The sequence below is a fragment of the Phoxinus phoxinus genome (genome assembly GCF_949152265.1).
Source record: "Phoxinus phoxinus genome assembly, chromosome: 11".
NCBI classification, from domain to species: Eukaryota; Metazoa; Chordata; class Actinopteri; order Cypriniformes; family Leuciscidae; genus Phoxinus; species Phoxinus phoxinus.
In genome coordinates this window covers 24,369,451-24,390,191 of record NC_136886.1, presented here as the reverse complement: position 1 = coordinate 24,390,191, position 20,741 = coordinate 24,369,451, and the positions used below count along the sequence as shown (strand labels likewise).

At 37.5% G+C, this 20,741-nt stretch overlaps 2 protein-coding genes across 2 annotated transcripts; one reads left to right on the top strand and one right to left on the bottom strand.

The window, feature by feature from the left end:
• The first annotated feature begins 215 nt into the window (after window positions 1–215).
• LOC307007269 (zinc finger protein ZXDC) lies at window positions 216–10,475 on the top strand. The gene is made up of 9 exons (XM_079629078.1): window positions 216–2,145; window positions 2,252–2,404; window positions 2,487–2,565; window positions 4,117–4,247; window positions 4,879–5,049; window positions 6,504–7,369; window positions 8,256–8,510; window positions 8,585–8,686; window positions 10,036–10,475. Exons 1-9 carry the CDS (start codon window positions 246–248, stop codon window positions 10,120–10,122), a joined length of 3,744 nt encoding a protein of 1,247 aa, XP_079485204.1. The 5' UTR covers window positions 216–245; the 3' UTR covers window positions 10,123–10,475.
• Window positions 10,476–10,586: 111 nt separating this feature from the next.
• On the bottom strand, window positions 10,587–20,374 carry cfap100 (cilia and flagella associated protein 100). The gene is made up of 14 exons (XM_079629079.1): window positions 20,169–20,374; window positions 19,220–19,308; window positions 18,282–18,453; window positions 18,062–18,129; window positions 17,729–17,892; window positions 17,426–17,506; window positions 17,133–17,338; window positions 16,903–16,999; window positions 16,787–16,820; window positions 15,329–15,483; window positions 15,101–15,236; window positions 12,371–12,573; window positions 12,035–12,128; window positions 10,587–11,071 (listed from the first exon to the last, which is right to left on the bottom strand). The coding sequence occupies exons 1-14, from the start codon at window positions 20,194–20,196 to the stop codon at window positions 10,958–10,960; spliced, it is 1,641 nt and encodes a 546-aa protein (XP_079485205.1). The 5' UTR covers window positions 20,197–20,374; the 3' UTR covers window positions 10,587–10,957.
• Between the last annotated feature and the right edge of the window lie 367 nt (window positions 20,375–20,741).

Below are 20,741 nucleotides of genomic sequence, written 5' to 3'. Positions count from 1 at the left end.
CAGTTTTGCACTGCTACACTTTAATAAATTCACCTCATAATTAAAAAAAAAAAACATATAGCAGAAACCATGAAGAAAGAAATTATACTTTTTTCCCCTCTGCATTATTGATCTTTATTTTTGAGAGCAAGAGTATATGTCTCATGCACTTTGAATTTAGGATCTTGAAAAATGTGTTTGGTGTGACGTAATTTCCAAACCGGCCTATCAGGATCAGTCACTCGTATGTGAAGGGCGGAGCTTTCATGAGCTGCTGCTACAGGGACACCAAGATGGAAATCCAGGGGCTTTCTGACACAAAAAACACTCGCTACCAACATGGCGTCCCGCTCCACACAACATTCTCTCAGCAGACAACAGCTTCAGGGATTCATGCGAAAACACGTCTGACTGAAAATGCGATCTCGGATCTCTCGGGACCGCTGGACATCCAAAGTGACGACAACAACAACCGGGCCAGATCGTCGCCGCTTCGGGTTGCGGAAAATGGCAGCGCTCTGTCTCTGCAAAACAGCCATCATAAGACATATGATATATCGTCCGCAGTTGCAGAGCTCGGTGACGTGAATGCGTCCAGGCAAAAGGTGTTCAATGAATTAGAGCTCCTGCCTTCCGTGTTTGAGAGGGCCGATGAACATGAGGACAACGATCTGCAAATGGCGCTTCCCCTCCTGGACACAGAAAGCTGTGAACAAAGACACACGACAGAGAAACTTCTCAGCAACACCTCTACTTCTTTAGGCAAGACCCCAGATGAACTATATGTGGTTTTTAATATAGTGCATAAAGAAGACGACAGCAAGGAACGACAAATGAACTTTCAATACAAAGCAGACGAAAACGGATCTTCATCGTCTAACGTTAAGTCAAAGACTCTCAGTTCCCCTGTAGATTCAGATGGAAACTTCAGCAGAACCTCGTCCAGATCGGGACATCTTTCAAGCAACAGTAGCTTAAATACCAGATTTGAGAGGACAGACCTAAATGTTAGACACGAATTCTGTCTTGTGGCAGAGAATAGAGACCCAATATTATCAGAAGACTATGCTGGGAGCAGTCAAACAACACCAAAGGTCTCTACTGTAGAAATGCTCAGCAATCATTTAGTTGAACATTCAACAGAAGAATTGATGCAGTGTGTGACAAAAAATAATAGCCTTGCATTTGTACCAGAGAACAGGGTTGCACCAGAGATGGCTGAATTGAATATCATGGATTATGCAAATCAAGAGTCCAGTAGTAATGGGGACTATGGTCCTGATGGGACTCCAATACCTGTAAACGAATCATTCTCTGGGACCATCATGATTAACAATCAGAGTATCATTGTGACTATTGAAAATGGAATATTGACCCTAGCCACCCCGCCGGAGGGCTACGCTTACAAGGAGGATGGAATGATAAGCTTAAAAGAACATTTGGGAATGAAAGACAATGAAGATCTTGTGCTGCTCAACTATGATGGTGGAAGTAAGTCCATTGGGAAAATCAGCAATGTTTCCTCAAGTGTACAAGATGAGCCTAAAGCCAGATTCACCAGCAGTGACTCAGAATTGGCTCTAGCTGATGACTGTTTGCTCTCAGAAATGGGTGTTACTCTGGACTCTTGCCCACCAATTAAGCAAGAGGAAGGAACCATTTGTGGTATAGAAGATGGGAATAGTATTTACCAACATTCTAAAATCAAATCAGTTGCTTGTGAAGAACTACAACCAATAAACCTATTAACTGTATCAGGATTGACCAAGAAAGGTTCAGTAGTAAAGTATAGATGTCCCCAACCAGGCTGTTCCAGCACCTTTGACACCCGGCAAAATCTCAAAATCCACTTGGTTCTACACACGGAGGACCAGCGTCCCTTCAAGTGCACAGTGGAGGGCTGCGATTGGTCCTTCACAACATCATACAAACTGAAACGGCACTTGCAGTCTCATGACAAAGTGCGGCCGTATAAATGTGAATGGGAAAACTGTGGTCGGCGTTTCACCACAGTCTACAATCTAAAAGCTCATGTTAGAGCACATGACCAGGAAAATGCATTTATCTGTGAAGTATGCAGTGAGAGGTTTCGCACTGCCACGAGGCTCACTAATCATCAAAGAACACATTTTGAACCCGAGAGACCACATAAGTGTGAGTTTCCAGGTGAGCTGAACTGATATCTTGATAAAATTTCTCAGACAAAGTTGACAATAGACAATATTGCAGATACTAATACTGACCTGATGGTGGTGTTTCTGTTCCTCCTCAGGATGCGAGAAGACCTTCATCACTTTCAGCGCCCTGTTCTCCCACAACAGAACCCACTTCAGAGAAATGGCTCAGTTCACATGCACATATCCTGGCTGTGACAAGCGTTATGACAAGGCCTGTCGGCTCAAAATACACCTTCGCAGCCACACAGGTGAAAAGGCGCACAGATACTTGGAATAAAGTCCTATCACTTGAATTTTTTTAACAGTAATCTCATTTTTTTTTTTTTTCAGGTGAAAGACCTTTTGTTTGTGATTTTGATTCCTGTGGCTGGACCTTCACAAGCATGTCCAAATTACTGAGGCACAAACGGTGAGAAGCAGTTTCCAACCTCTTATACCCATACATGATGCATGCACATTTATACTGTATATCCTATTGTTCTACAAGTTTCTGGTAATTGTGAATAATAATATTGTTATAAGTAACATCTTTTAGGGATGCACCGAAATTAAAATTCTGGGCCAAAACCGTAATTCAGAATGCACTTGGCAGAAAACCAGAACCAAATTAATAATCAATTAGGCTAAGTAATCAACCTTATTTAATGACATTCAAATGGCTAAATCTGAGTTGTACAAACATTTAAATTTACATAAGATTTTTATATCAACTTTTTAATAACAGAATTGTTTCTACTCCAGTTTGCTGTTGAAAACATTTATACATATACAAATATTTATACAACAATAAACCGTAATATCTTGTTTTCATGACAGATTTCAGACAACAAATCATAATCAAGATATTACTAACAGGTTAAATAAAAAATATAATGAATATGTAATACAGTGCATATATTTAGCAAAATTATCTTCTCTAGTTTTTTCTTCTTCTAGCTTACTAATGAGTTTATGGACATTGAATACTAGCTTTCTTGAGGTAAATGTAACGTTAAGTGACATTGTATAGCCTACAAACTGTTTTATTGACGTCTTTCCCTGTTTGAAACACTGATTGAGAAATTACATGAAACAGGATTCATTTCGGTAAGTTGTAATGTATCTTTCAACATACCGGTACCTAATGTTCCCCCATGTTTACTTCATGCTGTAACTAGTAAAGAGGAGATGAGACGATCGGTTCATGTTCACTTGATCCATGCTGCCACTTAGAACTGAGGCAATACAGTGATGTCACACTATATTATGAGTGTCAAAACAATGTTTATTGTTTCAATTTAATAATAAATTGAAAGAATTTTAATGTTGAGACTTTGCTTCATATTAGAGTAACCAAGCTTTTTGCGATTGGATGGCAGGTGTGCGCAAAGTTTTATTCATGCATCAACAGAAAACGGCTAAAAGGTTTTATATTTAAGAAAGTATCATTACCGATTAAAATTGAGAAATTAATTTTGTCAATCCAGAGCTAGTCTCCACACAGTTGACATGTTTGTTGTAGCTTATCCACGTTGTGCTCACAAAATAGACTTTTAATTAGCGCTTCTCAGATGGCAAGTTTTAACGAAACTTCAGTGCATGCCTGTGATGTCTATAAAAGTTTCATCATTATATTTTAATAAATTGTAAATGGTCTTAAAAATAATCCAAATTAAATCCTTATACATGTTAACTTAGATACCCCTTTAATGCACCAGTGCCCACCACAATTCGGATAACATCTAAATACAATTTAACACTGAAAGGATCACTGAAAGGTGATCACTGAAAGTAACGCTGAAAGGATCTGTCCACTCCAGTGGACTGCATGCAGATTTAAGATAGAAGTCATACTATTTCAAGTCAATAGAATTTTATAATATCAATGTATTTTATCCTGTATTATTTAAAAGCAGCATCAACATGTTAAAAGTGTCACCAGATTCCCAGTGATTCATTAGGTGTTGATCTTCATCTGCAGGAAGCACGATGATGACAGACGTTTTGCATGTCCAGAGGAAGGCTGCGGGAAATCCTTTACACGGGCCGAGCACCTGAAGGGCCACAGTATCACACACCTGGGTACCAAGCCATTTGAATGTCCTGTTGAAGGTCAGTATTCAAGATAAATGGAAAAAAATACCTTTGTCTTTTATATTTATATGATTTAATATAGTTAATCAATATCACACGAAGAGTGACGTTTTTTTCTCTCCAAATAACAGCATGAGTATTCACACCCCTAATATATATATATATATATATATATATAACAAAAAAGTAGGACAGGACATGATTTTGTCTATCGGGAATTGATTGGATCATTGTAATTTGCTAATGCATGTTGTCCCGCCCCAGCGCAAGTAAACACATTATCAGAGAAGAATTGTCATCGCAAGAGGGCGGGGAAGTTATTCTGTTTAAAGATTACAAGAGCACATGAATTTAAAAATAATATGTGTAATAAATACATCAATATTCCATAAATAGGAACCAATTTTGTTTTTATGGTCACTTTAACAGCCACAGGCCTCGAACAGTACAGGGCTCAAACAGCATTCGTTAATCAGCAGAGGTTGATTTTGTATTGTACAGTTTTTTTTTTTTTTTAGTCATGGGTTTTTTTAAATATATTTTTTAGATTCTCTCTCATTTTCCATGTGAAATGTCTGACATTTTTCTTTTAATACTACGGTTGCAGATCTAATTTTGTAATTGTTATTATTTGTATTTAAATGTGCAGGTTGTAATGCGAAGTTTTCAGCTCGCAGTAGTCTCTACATCCATTCTAAGAAGCACAAGCAGGATGGAGTCAGTCTGAGGAGTCGCTGTCCTGTTGCTGGTTGCACCAAACACTTCTCATCTCGCAGCAGCCTCAAGACACACATGCTTAAACACCACAACCTCAGCCCAGGTACACCAACACTCACACGCAACTTCAGGGCTGTGCACTATGGAACGAGACTAAGGGTGTGTTCACACTTGTAGTTATATTCGCTTGGTCCGGACCAAAAAAATCATTTGGTGTTCAGATTGGCATTTTTATCGAACCTAAAGGCATAGGATACGATAAGTTCACAACCTGATTGGTCGGCTTTTATGACGTATTGCCTATTTTGAGACGGAGCTTACCGAACATCAAAACAAGATTTGTGCTGGATTAAATGTGCTCGTTGTATGTGCGTAGCCTGCATATGATAGTATTTTGACCAGCTGAAAACTCGCAAAGAGCTTATAAAATATGTAAAGGAGTCAAAACGGTGACAGGAATCCATCCGTCACACACACACACACAAAATCTGCTGTGTGGAGACTCCGTTCAGATGCCTGTACCAAACTGTGATTGGCAACAACACTGCTATGACGAGAAAAACAGGTACACGTGAGCATTCTGTCCTTTTTTAGGCTCTCATCTTCCTGTTTTTGGTTCGTTTACATATCTTTGGTTCGTGTTACGTTCATATATAATTCAAACCGCACCAGAGTTCGTTTGGAAGTGGATCGAGGCCCATATTTTTTTTAACGTTCTCGGTCCGTTTGTTTAGTGCGAGTTCAGAATCTGGCAGCGTTCACACTTATTCAAATAAACCACACTAACAGAGCAATCGCACCAGGGTTCGTTTTAATCGAACCAAACATGCCAAGTGTAAGCACTCCCTTAGTTTACACAAAAACTAAGATTCCTGCACCACTTACCGTCTTTTCCTTCAAAACATATTTTTCTTTGAAGGAACATAATAGTAGAGCATTCATCCCACTCATTTACATACAACAAAGTACTGCCCGCTTTTATTGTATAGTAATGAGCAGAATGGAAATTGCAGAAGTAAATTATATACAACATGTATCGGTATATCTTAGTTAGGAGGGAGAAAAGTTAGTGGTTATCATACTGAAAAAGTCTGGTAATTCTGGTAATTTTTCCTTGACAACTTTAACCCTAAACCTAGTGCTGGGCTTTATTTTCACTTGAATAATTTTTCAAATACTGTGATACCAGTGCGTAGCTTAAGCAATTGCTGTATCCATTCATCCACTATTTATGATAACTGTTACAGTGACTAATTTTTCAAATTTTTGTCAGGAAAAGAAAACCTGAAATTCTAAATAATTTGGCAGTTTGATATTTAAAATATATTGATATTTCAGCCATATAAACCGTCAGCATGTTAAATACAGTGATACAGGTTTTTAGTCAATACCACCCAGCACTACTGAAACCAAAATTAGCCAAAGATATGTTTGGTATTCATTGTTTATGGCTGGATAGACCTTAGACTCATCAAAGTGAAATCTTAAAATCCTGAATGTTTAAATTGTGTAACCAAAATCTCTGTGTACCAACATAATGTTCCGTTCTTCCTGCAGATGTGTTGAGTCAGTTGGATGACACATCCACGTTAACTCCCAGTAGTGAGCTGACAAGTATTTCACAGGCTGTTAGTGCCCCCTCAGGACCTGCAGGAGCAGAACTCAGCAGTCTGGACCTATCATCTCTCTTCTCCAGCATTCCTGCATGTCCTGGGAACACTGCTGTCTCTATAGGGAGTGAAAGCAGCTCTGGGGCAGGATCCTTCTCCATGGACATGCCTTTGGTTAACGCCGGAATCCTCACAATAGATCCAGCATCAGTCGGATCGACTCTTAACGGGGCAAAAACTGTGGATCCTCTCATTTTAGCAGCTGGGCAAGATATGGGCGTCCATGTATTGGAGACGGGATTGGGTGCTGGAGGAGGTGGAGGGGTTTTGCCCCATGCCACATTGCATTTGGATGATGTGCAAACAGTCAACCCAGAAGATCTGGGAACACTAACTGCTCTGGCGATTCAGAGTACTGCATCTTCAGAACAACTCCACCCTCTGAATTCCTGCAATCCTTTGACTGTAGAATCTCCATCTACTCTCACGCCATCACTTTCTTCATCGCTCACTCAATCTCTTTCCTCACTGACTTCAGCTCTTCCTTCAGCACTCAGTTCATCTCTTGTTCCTTCTCTCTCCTCCTCCATGGCTCTCGCGGCAACTCCTGTAGCAGAGTTACTTTGTCCGCAGGCCAAAGCTGACCTGGCAGGCAGTGAGACAGCCGTGGGGCCCTTGTTAAGCAGAGTGGAAGTCATGGCTCAGTCAGATGGCAGTAAGGGGATGTGTCAGTTTGTGTTCCCCAGCCACAGTGGATCCTACAGTGGGCAGAAAATAACAGAATTGCCCTCGGTCACCCCCTGCCCTGTTATGGTTAGTTGGAAAGCAAGAACACATGTTAATCTTGAAATTGTTGGCCATAAAATAGAATTTAAGCTTCCTTTAGGGGCTTTCGCACCAGAGGAACCTTTTCACAGTTCCTAAAATTATTGGTGGAAGTACCCGGGTTTTGGCGTGTTCGCACCGCAGGAACTAGGAACGATTTTAGAACTAGTTTAGCTCATACTTAAGAGTAGAGGCTAAACCAGCACTATAGGACCTATCAGTGACATTAGTGATGCGGATTGGCCAAACGCACGCAAAACACACCGGCACCCGCAATTAAAAAAAAAAAAAAATCTGTGTAAACTCACAGATTATAGCCTGGAAAACAGTGATAGATGGGCCTCTTAACCTTTACGCTTAGGAGAAAATCCAACGCAACTTTGAGGGTACCAAGCCAAACATGATTATGTATTTCTGCTCAGCTAGCAACATCAACCACACTGCATACGCTAATACCTTTTCATATACTGTCTACTTTCTATGTATAACAGTTCTATTTAATAACGTATTAGACTGGACTGTTCGGCAGATCGTAAACTAACGAACACGGAAAATTTGAGCACTGTGAGCTCAGGCTCTGGCGTTCTAAGCGCCGTCAAAATAAAAGGCCGGCGTGCCGGCAAAATAAGTCACAACAACAAGTGCCACTTGCGTCACTTCAGAGTTCCTACTGGCGGTGTGAATGCAACCAGGAAAATTTTCCATTAGTTCTCAGGGAAACCACCCTGGTGGCTAGTTCCTAGAACTAAGTCCCTAGAACTACATGGTGCGAAAGCCTCTTTTATTTTGTTAAATGTTCCTTTTTCAGTCATTTTTAAGCAAGCTAGCTAACCCAAATTTCTGACTGTGCAGTGTTCTTGTGTTCTGCCATTAGGAGAGCAGTGGATCAGCACGCACCGACTACAGGGCCATTCAGCTCGCCAAGAGGAGGAAACAGAAAGGCCCAGGCCCTTCCACGTGTGCCTCAGAGAACGGACAAAGAAAGACCAAAGGATCAAAGGGCACCAGCTCTGCTCTGTCGACTAATTCAAGCGCTCATTTTGGAGAAGGAGCTGCTACAGGCAATGGTGAGCTACCCATCCGGGATCCGGTGACAGGCGCACAGTTTGTGCAGATTCAGCTGCTGCAGGTGAGAACATGGGAAAGGATTTGGAAGCGTTCTCACTTCAGTTCAGTACATTGATTTGAGTGTGTTTGTTGTAGGATGACCCTGCTGCTGATGGAGACTTGGCTTTCCAGTTGAGTTCACAGACCTCATGTTCACACTCTCAGCTCACTGTGGATCTGCCTGTCAACATCCTACAGGTTCATACAACTACTAAGCCTCATATTCATTGCATTATTTGTATCCTCTATTTAAGTTTTATAGATTTATTTATAAAGATTTATTATCAACATTATTTGCCTTTCAGATAAGACCGTAGTTTGAAGTGGGAGAAAAAAAAGCTGTTCCAACTGCTAATTACCTACTATAGTTTATGAATGACATTAGCGGATGTCATTGACATTGCTGTTTCCTTGCTGCTAAAAATAAACATTGTGGAGGGTAAAGATTGTTTATGTATGCCAATGGTGCATGAAATGCATATCAAAGATGAACAAGAAACACCACATGCATGTTGCTAAAGTCACCGGCTCTCATTAGCCATGTTCCCATCAATCTATTTTTTTGTGAATTTTGGGATATTGCATGAAAAAAAAATGCTGCATTGAAACACCAAAATGCACATAAGTTCTAAAAAAAAAATGCACTGAAAAACACTGGTCCTCAATCGAGTCTGAACATATATATATTTTTTATATGATAAGAAGACATGCGCATAAACTACAATGCAAACACATTTACCAAATTCCTCTGCGCATCAAAAAACGTGTGACTTTGCCACAACGGATCATGCAATAAGAGAAATGTTTGCACAGCATCTTTCTGAAATGCCTTAGCCAAGGTCTATAAAAGTGGTATGGTATAATTACCTTCCAGAACGGACTGCCACAACTGCCTTCCCAAACAGCAGGCATCAGTCTCCGAAAACAAGATAACATAATCGCATTTATTGCATTTCGTCTGTGCTATCTTAGGAGCAAGTCATTTATTAAATATGAAAAAGACCCACAGTGTCTTCACTTTCTGCAGCAACTTTCATTTTTCTTAGTGATTTTTGGCGCCAAACATTTGGCCCAGTCAGGAAGTTACGATTTTCTTCTCTTCAATTCACTGGATGGAAACAGTGCTTTATTTACAAATGTTTAATGTGATATTCCAGTTTAAGTTTATGCGATATTCCAAGTTATATTAGCAACTTTAGGTGGAAACCTAGCTACTGAAAATGAATGAGATCATGTCACTATGAGTCACTCCAAATTAAGGTCATTGACCTACTGAGAAAATATATACATAAGTGTCTTGTGAAAGTATTGAAACCCCTTTGTTGTTGTTTTTCTCATTTTATAATAATAATGATGAAGAAGAAAAAAGATTTGTGACAACTGACATATATAAAATGAGTCTTGTGGGTTTATTTAGGATCAGTTCAGATGGGGGGGAAAACGGATTACATTCCATTACGTGATTGTGTGGCATAAAATGACCCTGTTGTATATTGTAATTTGTAAATTTTGGACATACAAACTGATCTAAATATTCTCATTTGTAGGAACCCACAGTGATGGCCGAAGATGAAAATGGATCTGATAACTCCCAGTTCACTGGTAGCACCATCAACCTACAAGATTTGGAGTGATAGTAGAAACAGGAGGTGCCATATGATGGGCTGTCTCTCTCTTTCTTAGATCTTGTACATTTTCTCAGTGCCTCAACTGGTTTTATCATTGTGTAGTTTAATAAGCAAATCCCTTCATGTTTAAAACAGGATATCAGAATAGTATTGTGCTCCATACAAAAAGCTAATTTGACCAAAAACAAAGCACATTTAGTTTGTTTAATTTTGATCATGTGACTTGCTTGATAAATGCTTGATTGTTTTCTTTCAATATTTAGTTTTTAGATCTGGTGACTTGAGCACACAAAAGACACATGACAGTGAACATCATTGATTCGTCTCTTAACCAGAATAAATACTATTGGTCTATGAAATCTTTAACTGTTTATGTAATTAATCAGGTCAGTCTAATTTGACCTTAACTTATTTGCCTGGTTGACCATAATGGAACAAAGTTGTTTTGATGCCTATTTTTGTATGGCTTTGTAAAGTTCAGATACACTAATGTTCCATTTTTGTAAAAAACAAACAAAAAAAACAACTTTTTATAAAATAATGCAATTGAAATGTATTTATTAGCTATGGTTTACTTTAAAGCAGGTTAATAAAATTTTACATTTAAATAAACATTTTGAGTATTGTGTCTGCAAATATTTGTCAAAAGTTTCATATTCTTTGTTTTCAAAAGCTTTTGCATGTTCATGATTCATACATTTATATTCATGTCAAATTTTAACTTCAAAATTTAAACCTTTGTAAAAACAAGGAAAGATCTATAAACTTGATCAACTTGATGCTTTCTACAGTTAGTTGTATGTAAATGTGATGCAAATTCAATTATCTGCGTACTTGTGATTTAACTAAAGAAATACAGGAACTCTTCGTTTTCCCGGTCTGTGGTTTCAGCGCTTTTGTTTGTCTGACGTTTGCGGACAGGAGGCTGAGAGCGTGGCATCAGCTTCTTAACAGACTGAAAGAATACAGAAAGCATGTTCTCACTTGTTTGAAAAGCAATGTCAGTCATTTAAAGAGGTCATATCATGAGATAAAAGATTACTTTTTTCTTTTCTTTTTCCAGTGAAGAAATTGTGACGTCTATTAAAATAATCACTCATTCTGCATTGCTTACACTGACTTTGTGACTTCACACAGGTTACATGTCAGTGATGATGTCAATTGGTTAATCAGAAACTTGACCCACACTGTTACAGTGAGGAAATAGACAATGCGGGATAGATACTATTATTCCTAAACACCAAACAAAAAGTTACGATTGTTTTGTGATCCTGTCACGATGTACTGGAGGCTTTACAAATAAAATAAAGCCTTTTTTCAAGATTTATACATTTCAATTAATAGTAAAATTCCATACAATTTAATGGAATAATCCTTACATATTATGAATTAAGAATTTTAAATGAGTAAAAAAAAACTAGAACTTCATCAAATCTTTTGTATAAATCTTAAACTTAAGTTTAAACATAAAAAAATATACATATAAAAATACAAATCACATAAACTCCATGTCCATTCCCATGTTCCATTAAGATTTATACAAAATATTTTATTAAGCTCTAGTTTTTTTACTCATTTAAAATTCTTAATTTATAATATGAAAAATATGTAAGGAGAATTTGATAGAATTTTACTATTAATTGAAATGTGTAAATCTTGACCTGATTTTTTAATGAGGGATTGAATGATGAGGGAGTTGCAAATTTGTACATGACTATAACCTGCAGCTGGAGTGATTTTTTTTTTTAAACTGCTTTTCTTATAGGAGAGAGGGTGATAAATGGTCACAAAATTGTGGGGAAATAAATATGACCCCTGTAATAGTGATAAACAATTGTGATATACTTTTGTGACTAGAGCCAAAAGGTAAATTAGACACTTGTTGCAGTAAAACTTGTTTTTATTTTATTTTTCTTACCGTTTTCTTAATCTCATTCTGCGATCTTTCCAAGGCTTTTTTCTGTCTTTCCTCCTGTTGTTTATTCTGCAAATGTATCTTCTCATCACGCAGTCTAAAGAGTAAAAGAAGTTTAGAAACGAACTAGCTACAGATGATTTTGTTGCTGGTTTAATGTATATTTTCACTGACAAAACATTGGTGCAAAAACAATTCTCACTCAAAAATTACTAGAAAATTTCACTATTAGAAAGAAACGGCAAGTAACATTGAACTCAACATGAAATATTGCTGAAATAGTATTGAAATAGTACAACTCAACAACAAAACAACATCTTTTACAGTGTATGTGGTCACCTCATTCTCCTCTCTTTCTCTTTGGCACGTTCAGCTATATTCATTTGGTCTTTTGGAATCATTTCGGCATTTTCCAGAAGCTGCCCCAATTTTTCCTCAATGGCCGTCAGCATCTGCAAAGTGTTCAGGTTTGCCTCGGTTTCCCCCACACAGCAGTGATACACCTCCTCCACCTTATGGCTCAGTGTGTCAAGAGTCTTGTCCTGAGGGCAAGGTACAAGTATTCTTAAGTCACTAGATATGTTTTTAAACAAGTCTTCACTGTCCAATGATATATCAATGCAAAGATTTCTAGAACAATGAGTAGTACTTGTGTCTTATCATAAAAAACATTATAGACATCAAATCTTTAATATCTTTAACTCAAGATGAACAGCATGAGCATGACTAAAAGTGATATTGCTTCTGCTGTCTCGTAGTTGGATGTATGGCATAATTTAGGATTTTACAGAACCTTCCTAGATTTTAAAATGATTGTTGTAAATCTGTAAAGATGACATCTTGAATTCCTATAATTGCTAGTGTTTATGTGTTTTTTAGTTTACCCCTTCGAAATCATCAGTCTTGTCAAAAACTATAAAAGATTACATTGGAATTGTGCACATTCTTCAAGTAAAATCTTGCTCTCGATTGATTACAATTTAAGTTTGAATCTATCTTTCCCTCATGGACCATAGTGAGTTTTTGGATCTGGTCCATCAAGTTCATTATCCTGACAGTGCCCTCATTGCTTTTAATCAAAAGGTTTCGGGATCCCCCTAAACAGTAGGGTGATGGATCCCACCTCCCTGAATCTGCTTCAGTCCTGGAGCTATTCTCGGAATCCATTCCCGCCTCTGCACTCCCTAGCCTATAGACCACCCAGTACCGGTGGACCCAGCAGTCCCTAGCCTGATGGTCAAGTCTGTTGTTTCTTCCCCTGTCTTTGGTGCTTTTAACGATGGGTTGCGCACACTTCTCTGTCAGACACCCGTGGTCCTGTCATTGTTAGGTTTTGTTCATGTGTTTTGACGATCTGTTTTGTTTAGCTTTTTCCCAGGCTGTAAACTTCTGAAGTATTACATGTGTTTTGTTTTTTGGTTGTTTGTCTTAAAGGACAAGTTCGGTATTTTACACTTAAAGCCCTGTTTACAGATCGTATCTGATGAAATAGAACGGTTAAGATTAAAATTTGGACACATGCTCCTGTCCCGAGAATTTTAGTTTTATTTAGCGTTTGTGGACCTATTTTGCCAAACGCGTCACACCCAGATTCTTCCGTTGAGAGCTTGAATAATAGACACCAGTTGGTGGCGATAATGCACCTTTGCCGATTGCAAGCAAACCGCTGGCATTTCATTTAATACACAGAAGAAGCAGAAGAAGAAGCGGCGGAGGAATAACGTACCTCACACAGCACATTCAATACAATCAATGGAGTTGGACAAACACTACGATAAAACCTGTTGGAAAGCATCTTTTTCAGCGTTTTTTTTTTGGGACCGTATCAGTGAACACCCCTGACCACTCGGTGAGTTTCACGTCTTTGTAAACGAAAGTTTAATGTGTTTTAGGAAGGAATCTGCCAGTGCACATAGACAACCATTGTGGGGGTGGGGGGGGGAAAGCTAAATAAAACTAAAATTCTCGGGACAGGAGCATGTGTCCAAATTTTAATCTTAACCGTTATATTTCATCAGATACGATCTGTAATCAGGGCTTTAAGTGTAAAATACCGAACTTGTCCTTTAACCCTCTGGTGCTGCTCGGGTGGTGGTCAAAAATGACCAAAACTGTTGTTTTATTACTTTAATGAAATGAATGTACTATATTTTAGTTTGATAATGTTTTTTTATTCAATATTTTGTATTTTTAGGTTTACTGTTTTTACATTTTATATGAAATTTATATATTTTTCAAAACATGTTTTACTCTGAAACTGTGACAACATCCTCAGCCATAAAGTTGTGTTCCATATTTGCAGCCCCCCTCACCCGAACTATCCTGTCCCCTCAGTCAAGATGAATGTGAAAATGCATTTTAATGATGAAACAGGCGTTCTAGCATTACAATTATACTACTATAGCAACATTTATTTAAAGACAGTCTGTTTCACAAAGTCACAAGTGCATTCATGTGTTCTGAAGAATGCGTGTCTTTGGAGAGCGTTCTGAAGAGAGGGTTGGATGTTGGATCTCATGCTTTCAAAGCTAACTTGCTATTGCTAGCCACTCCGAAAACTGCATAGCCAGCATTGGGGAATACAGCTTAGTTAGGTAGGGTAGGCAGTTTTCAACTTAAAACTTTAGGAGTTATCAACTACTGCCAAAGTTTACATGTTAATGTGTGAGATGAATCAAATATTTAAGATTTAGCACTGCATTTTTTAAATGCTTTTCTTAGAGCCTTCTTAAAGGCAAATATGCATTAATTGAAGCTCAACAAGGATGAAATGTCACTGAGTAAATTACACTGTTAATGAGAAGACTGGCAAAAAATATATTATTTATTTATTATTTATCATTCAGGAACTGGGTGCACTAAATTTGGAAGTGAAAATATACAGTATATTCATATGAAATTTTAAGAATTCAAAACGGAAGATACTGTATTTTATGTCATCCCAGAAAAGATGATTCATTGTTTTAATCAATGGGCAGTCTGTTTGTCAATGAAGCTTACAAAAAAAATGACAAAGTAGCACAACAGAAGACAAATATGAAGCCCACAACAACAACAAAAAATCCATACCTGGTCCTCTGGTTTGTACTGTCCGAAGCTGAAGTGTTTGGCTTTCAGTTCAAGCTCTGCTGTTCTCTCTCTCTCCTTTTGAATGGTGTCACTCATGAAATCAATCTGCTCTTTTAGCTGCTTTGACTCAGACTCCCTGCATATACACAAACAAATATAAACATGTACTGGTATAATTCAATAAATAAAAAACATATTTGTGCGATTCTAAGGCGCATAGGTACACACATGTTTTTGCGAGTCAGTTCAGCATTCTGTCTGAACTCCTCCAAAGTCTCTTCTGTCTCTCTAGTGTTCTGGATGAGAGAAAGGTTCTGCTCTTCCAGCTCAGTCATCAGATTCAACAGATCCTGAGGATCTTTGAAGAAGATTTCTGGGTTCTCCTAATGGAGGCAATAAAGTGGTCATTTAAAACAAGGAGGTTAAGGAGGAATCTGTTAGCATTCCCGTTCATCTCATTGGCAGTTGCTTGAATACAAGAGCCCCCGAAAGAACGTGATTTGAAATCTGCCATCTTTTTTCATGGCCGCTCAGGTCTATTGTTTTGAGCCAATCACCTGAACTGTAAATGCCATGTGACTAATCACTCGGGACAATGTTGATAGGTTGATGGCACCACAAAAATACACACAGCTCAGTCTTTTTCTAGCGGTAAATGTAACCTCAGCTGTGATGTCAGTGGTTGTAGCCAGGAAAAAATATATTGCTCAATGACATGAGTTTTGATGGTAAAAAAAAAAGAGTCCTTAGAAATCCACTCTTTGTGAGAAAAGAGAACATTTAAGCAGAGGAAACATTAAGAAAATTTAATGACTTTAAAAATGTAATGTGGTAATTCCAATCAATGTTTCACCAATATCGAATATCACCAACATTTCACCAATATCTTGAATTTTCATGTTCATAAATATCATTACATTTATTGGAGAGTCACAAAACATGACATTTTACAACCTTTTACTAACCTTGTCTTGCCATGTGATATTTTAAAAGACTTGCTGAACTTGACACACACTCAAGTCTCCGTGATATCATTTTATGTTTTTTTTATGTTTCTGAATCTTGTCACACCACATGACTTAGATTTTTTTTTTTTTTTTTTTTTTTTGCTGACAAAAGGTTTATCAAATATCAATAAGCGTGAGACAAACAGTGATTTGTTAAAATATTAAATAAAATATTGTAATTTGTCTTTTCAAGAATTTCACTCTTTCTTCAATATTCTCTCTATATAAGATGTATTCAAGTTATGCCAATTGCATGTATTTTTCAAAATCCATAGATTGTTTTTATACAAACGTTATATAATTGACCTATATTATTCTATCCACAAGTTCATTTCACACATTTATATGATAAGCCATTAAATAAATGAACCGGGCACTGAAAAAACATCTATTATACTATAATTAAATAGCAACATATACAGCCTATATATGTTGCCTGAATGGCCATCAATGGAGAAAGTTCCATTTTGCTGCCAGATGGTGTAGTTACAGAATCTCTTGGCAAAGGCAAACAGAACCATGCTATCCAGCCAAACCCTGACTGCTTAATTTTCAGGTTGTAGGCTTAGGCATAAAACATAAATCTGTTACACTTTAGTATTATAAATGTAAAATTTGCAAAATATAAATGAACAATAAATTGGCTGCTTAATTCAAAAGAATGTTAGAGGATATTAACCTCACAATCCGAACTGTCAGTCCCAGGTGCAGATCTAAAGTGAAAACAAAACATTATTAATGAGTCATGCAAACACGCAAAGCTTTTTTACACTCAATGCTATGATTTGTACATACATTTTGCTGCTCTGACGGCCGGACTTCACACTTTGTCTAGATGAAGCCCTGGCCTCCCGAGAGGATGAAAAACCATGAGCCATTTGTCTTTCTTCACCTATATGTTTGAGTACATTTGATTTAAAGAAAACCAGGCAGTCAATAATTAAAACTGTGTTTATGGAATTTATACTTTGCACTCTTATTTTAAACAAACGTAATTTTAAAAGCTTGTAAAGTTGCCAGCGTACGCTTGCTGTCTGGAGGGACCGTCTTTCTCTCTCTGTTCTTCTTGACTTTTTCTGTCTGCTTTCCATCACTCTCAGTATTGGTGGAGTCAGTAGAGTGTCTGCTTTTGGATCTCTGTTTCTCTTGCCACTCTGGGGGTGACAGCATCAGCAGAAACTCTTTATACTTTTTATACTCCTTCAGGATGTCCTCGTACTTAGAGATGTCACTAAAATAAAAGGATAAGCAGAGAAAAAAAGATAAACAAACAAGATGACATATTTTGGAAAGCATCTACCATACAAATTGTTTATACCTCTTGATTGCCACCATTTTGGAAGTAGTCTTCTTGATCTCAGCTACTTTCTCCAGCTTCATCTTGGTCTCCTGCTCAGCACTGAACAGTATTTAATGGTTTTAGTCATAAGATTTAGGCCACGTATTCTGCTGTTGCATACCCATGCATACCCAAGTAAAAAATAAATAATTTGATATGCCAATATTTGATCTTTTAAACATTGAGTTTCTTACTTCAAGCATTACAATTCAAGATAACAACAGGACTGTAATGATAGTTTCTTTATAATGTTTTATAAGTGCAAGTTAGTATGACTGGTACGTTTTGATAGCTTCCACAGAATTCTTGTCATTTTCTTTCAGAAATTCTTCAAACAAAATGGCATCGTCTTCCAAGAACTTCTCAGCTCTTGCCAATTTTCCCTCTTCTTCTGCAGCCATTTTCTCTAGTAGCTGAATCTCTTCCTTCTTTACTACCAGGGAATACTAAAAAAAAAAAGTAATAGAGAACATGTGTACAAAAACAATCAGACACAGAAGAACAGAGAACCAAACACAGAGGTTGAGTAAAGAAAGGCCCGTCAGAAACAGTGCATAAAACAAAGACAGTGAGCAAATGTCTACCTGGCTAGTGAAAAACAAAACACCATCTTACCTCAAGTAAGAACAGCTCTCGTCTCTTAGTGATATATTCTTTCGTGCTTCCTTTATCAATTTTGGGGTCTTAGAAAATGAGAATAACAACAGTAGGCTTTTTTTAGTAGGCTTACATTTAGTTGGCTTACAACAGTAGGCTTACATTTTTAGGCTAAACTTTTTACTTGCTGTGGGTTTACAAGTTTGATGCAGACATGGTGAGGTATAGCGTGGCTCACCTTTGATAGATGCCCTCCATGCGGATGTAATTTGGAGCTGTCCATGAGTGTGTGTGACTGGTGTGTTACTCTCTTCTTTCAGTTCCTTCCTCAACCTGGCTTGTCTTGCCCTAGTTCTGTCTGCAAATGTCATCTTCTCATGGACAGGTAAAGCCAACTTACGTTGGTGCTCCTGCCATGACAGAGTGCACAATTTCAACTTCTAGCACGCAGCTTCAGACTTCAAGCAAGTGCTTATTATCAACAGCTATCGCGTTTCTCAGGAGCCAATTCCCTCCTCCATCCCCAGCTCCTCCTCTCGGGCAAGTCACGATTTGGCATTTTGGTTCCCCTTTAAATCAGACTAAATTCTCTAATTACTTGTACATTCAAATATTGACATTAATGATATCTGTTTACCTTAAGGGGGGTTATTGCTGCTCTCCCTGGGAGTTCTTGCCCAGAATAGAACCATATCGCCAATCCAAACGGTATGCTAATTGTCAATCGTATTTAACGATAGTGGTCTTGACAGAACCTTGGTTAACATTCTGGCAAGGTTTTCTTAAAGTTCATAACAAACATTCTTCCCCAGTATCATTAATGGAATGTTTGTTCAAAGTTATCTGGTCTTTAATGTTCTCAAAACAGTAACACAAACACATTTCTACATTGTTCGTGGTACTTTTTTTTTTTTGTCTAGCTTTCTCTTTTCTGAACATTCGAACGATTCTAAAGTAACGTTCCCAAAATGATAAAATGCAATGGTCCCTTAACATTCGTATAACCAATGGATGTTTGTCATAACAGAATGGGAATGTTAGTAATACATTCTTAGAACATATTTTTGTTTGCTGTAAGTTAGGCTGTTTTTGTAATACAACCCTGATGTATTTTTGGTCCTGGCTTTATTCTTTAAAAGGTATCAGCTACAGTTCAATGTATTAAATGATACAAACCAGCATCTTCTGAGTTTTTTCTTTGTTCCTCATCTGGAAAAGATCATCGTGTTCAGGGATTTTGTAAGGATTCACATCATCGCTGCTTTCTAAATTAAACAAACATACGCACACATCCATACTTACAAGGACATTTAATTGACATAATGGGTTTTAAACAGAGAGAATAGGACGTAGACCTATACAGTACCTATATTGCAGCCTTTAAGTAGAGCTGGAAACCATATTTACAAATTCAGAGTAGGTCTGAATGGCCCAATTAAGTTGTATTTTTTGTTAGATACCATACATAAAGAAATGATGGAAATAATATACAAATAAATGTAAAATATAAATGACTAAACGTTTTTGTATTAATGTTCTGACTTGAATAGCCTATACATGATATGTTGTAATAATGCCCAACTCGCAACCGGGTGCATTGAAGACAGTTCACCCAAAAATGAATAGTATTCTGGCATCATTTACTCACCCTCAAGTTGTTCCAAACCTGTATGAATTTATTTCCTCTGCAGAACACAAAATAAGATATTTTGAAGAATATGGGTAACCAAACAGTTGATGGGCCCCGCAATGGCTTGACTTCCATAGGCCTATTTTACAATGGAAGTCAATGGGGCCCATCAACTGTTTGGTTCCCCATATTCTTCAAAATATCTTCGTTTGTGTTCTCCAGAGGAAATAAATTCATACTAATAATAAATGTGGGGACATTTGGTCCAGGACCACACACACACACACACACACACACACACACACACACACACACACACACACAAACAGCTTTAACGCATCTAACCAAATATATGGCCTATAATGTATTTTTTTTCTTTAGATTCAAAACATGGCGATGTAATGCCATTAAATTAGAATTATGTTTCTCTATAGCCTAGAGAAAACTGCTTGCCCATAAATGAATCACCCATGTATGAATCCATAGGTGTCTTACTGTGTGCTGATGTTGCAGATGAAGACATGCTGCTCCAACAGTATAGCGAATTAGATCAATTAAATTCAGAGCTCTCTAAACCTGCAAATAAATCAGAGAGAGTAAACCCGTTTGGATGAGCCAGTTCGAGGAGACCTTTCCCTTGTTGCGGTTTTGGTTGCCCAGACAACTTTATATTGGGCATTTTCTTTCCACGAAAAGTAGGTGGCGGTATTTCACAAGATGAATTATATAACCTGCAGTGGTAAGAGCGCCTCCAGAGTCCAGATATTTTATATTTTAAAAGTTCTCTCTATTTTATGCAAACATTTTGAACACATACTAGGCCGTTTAAAATCCTTCAGAATTTACCCACCATTTCATTTATATAAAATCTTGTAGTTTTGGATTTTATTTGTTGTGGTATAATTTCCTCAGACTCATCTCTCCATAAAAAGAATGTAATAAATTTGACACATTTATGTGCCCATCAGTTTACATTTTTAATGTGCATTTATTTTAGAAATTATTTGTATACTAATAACTCCTGATTCCAGGCTCCTGATCTCCACCCTCATTTTAATTTTAATTCAA

What these genes read in the sequence shown, in the direction of transcription:
- LOC307007269 (XM_079629078.1), top strand. Translation starts at nt 246, where the DNA reads ATGAGCTGCTGCTACAGGGACACCAAGATGGAAATCCAGGGGCTTTCT. An exon ending in AAATTACTGAGGCACAAACG is followed by an intron (nt 2,566 to 4,116) that starts GTGAGAAGCAGT and finishes CTTCATCTGCAG; the next exon opens with GAAGCACGATGATGACAGAC. An exon ending in ACACCACAACCTCAGCCCAG is followed by an intron (nt 5,050 to 6,503) that starts GTACACCAACAC and finishes TTCTTCCTGCAG; the next exon opens with ATGTGTTGAGTCAGTTGGAT.
- cfap100 (XM_079629079.1), bottom strand. Translation starts at nt 20,196, where the DNA reads ATGTCTTCATCTGCAACATCAGCACACA. An exon ending in GGCCGTCAGAGCAGCAAAAT is followed by an intron (nt 16,821 to 16,902) that starts GTATGTACAAAT and finishes TTTTCACTTTAG; the next exon opens with ATCTGCACCTGGGACTGACA. An exon ending in GAACTGACTCGCAAAAACAT is followed by an intron (nt 15,237 to 15,328) that starts GTGTGTACCTAT and finishes GTGTATATGCAG; the next exon opens with GGAGTCTGAGTCAAAGCAGC.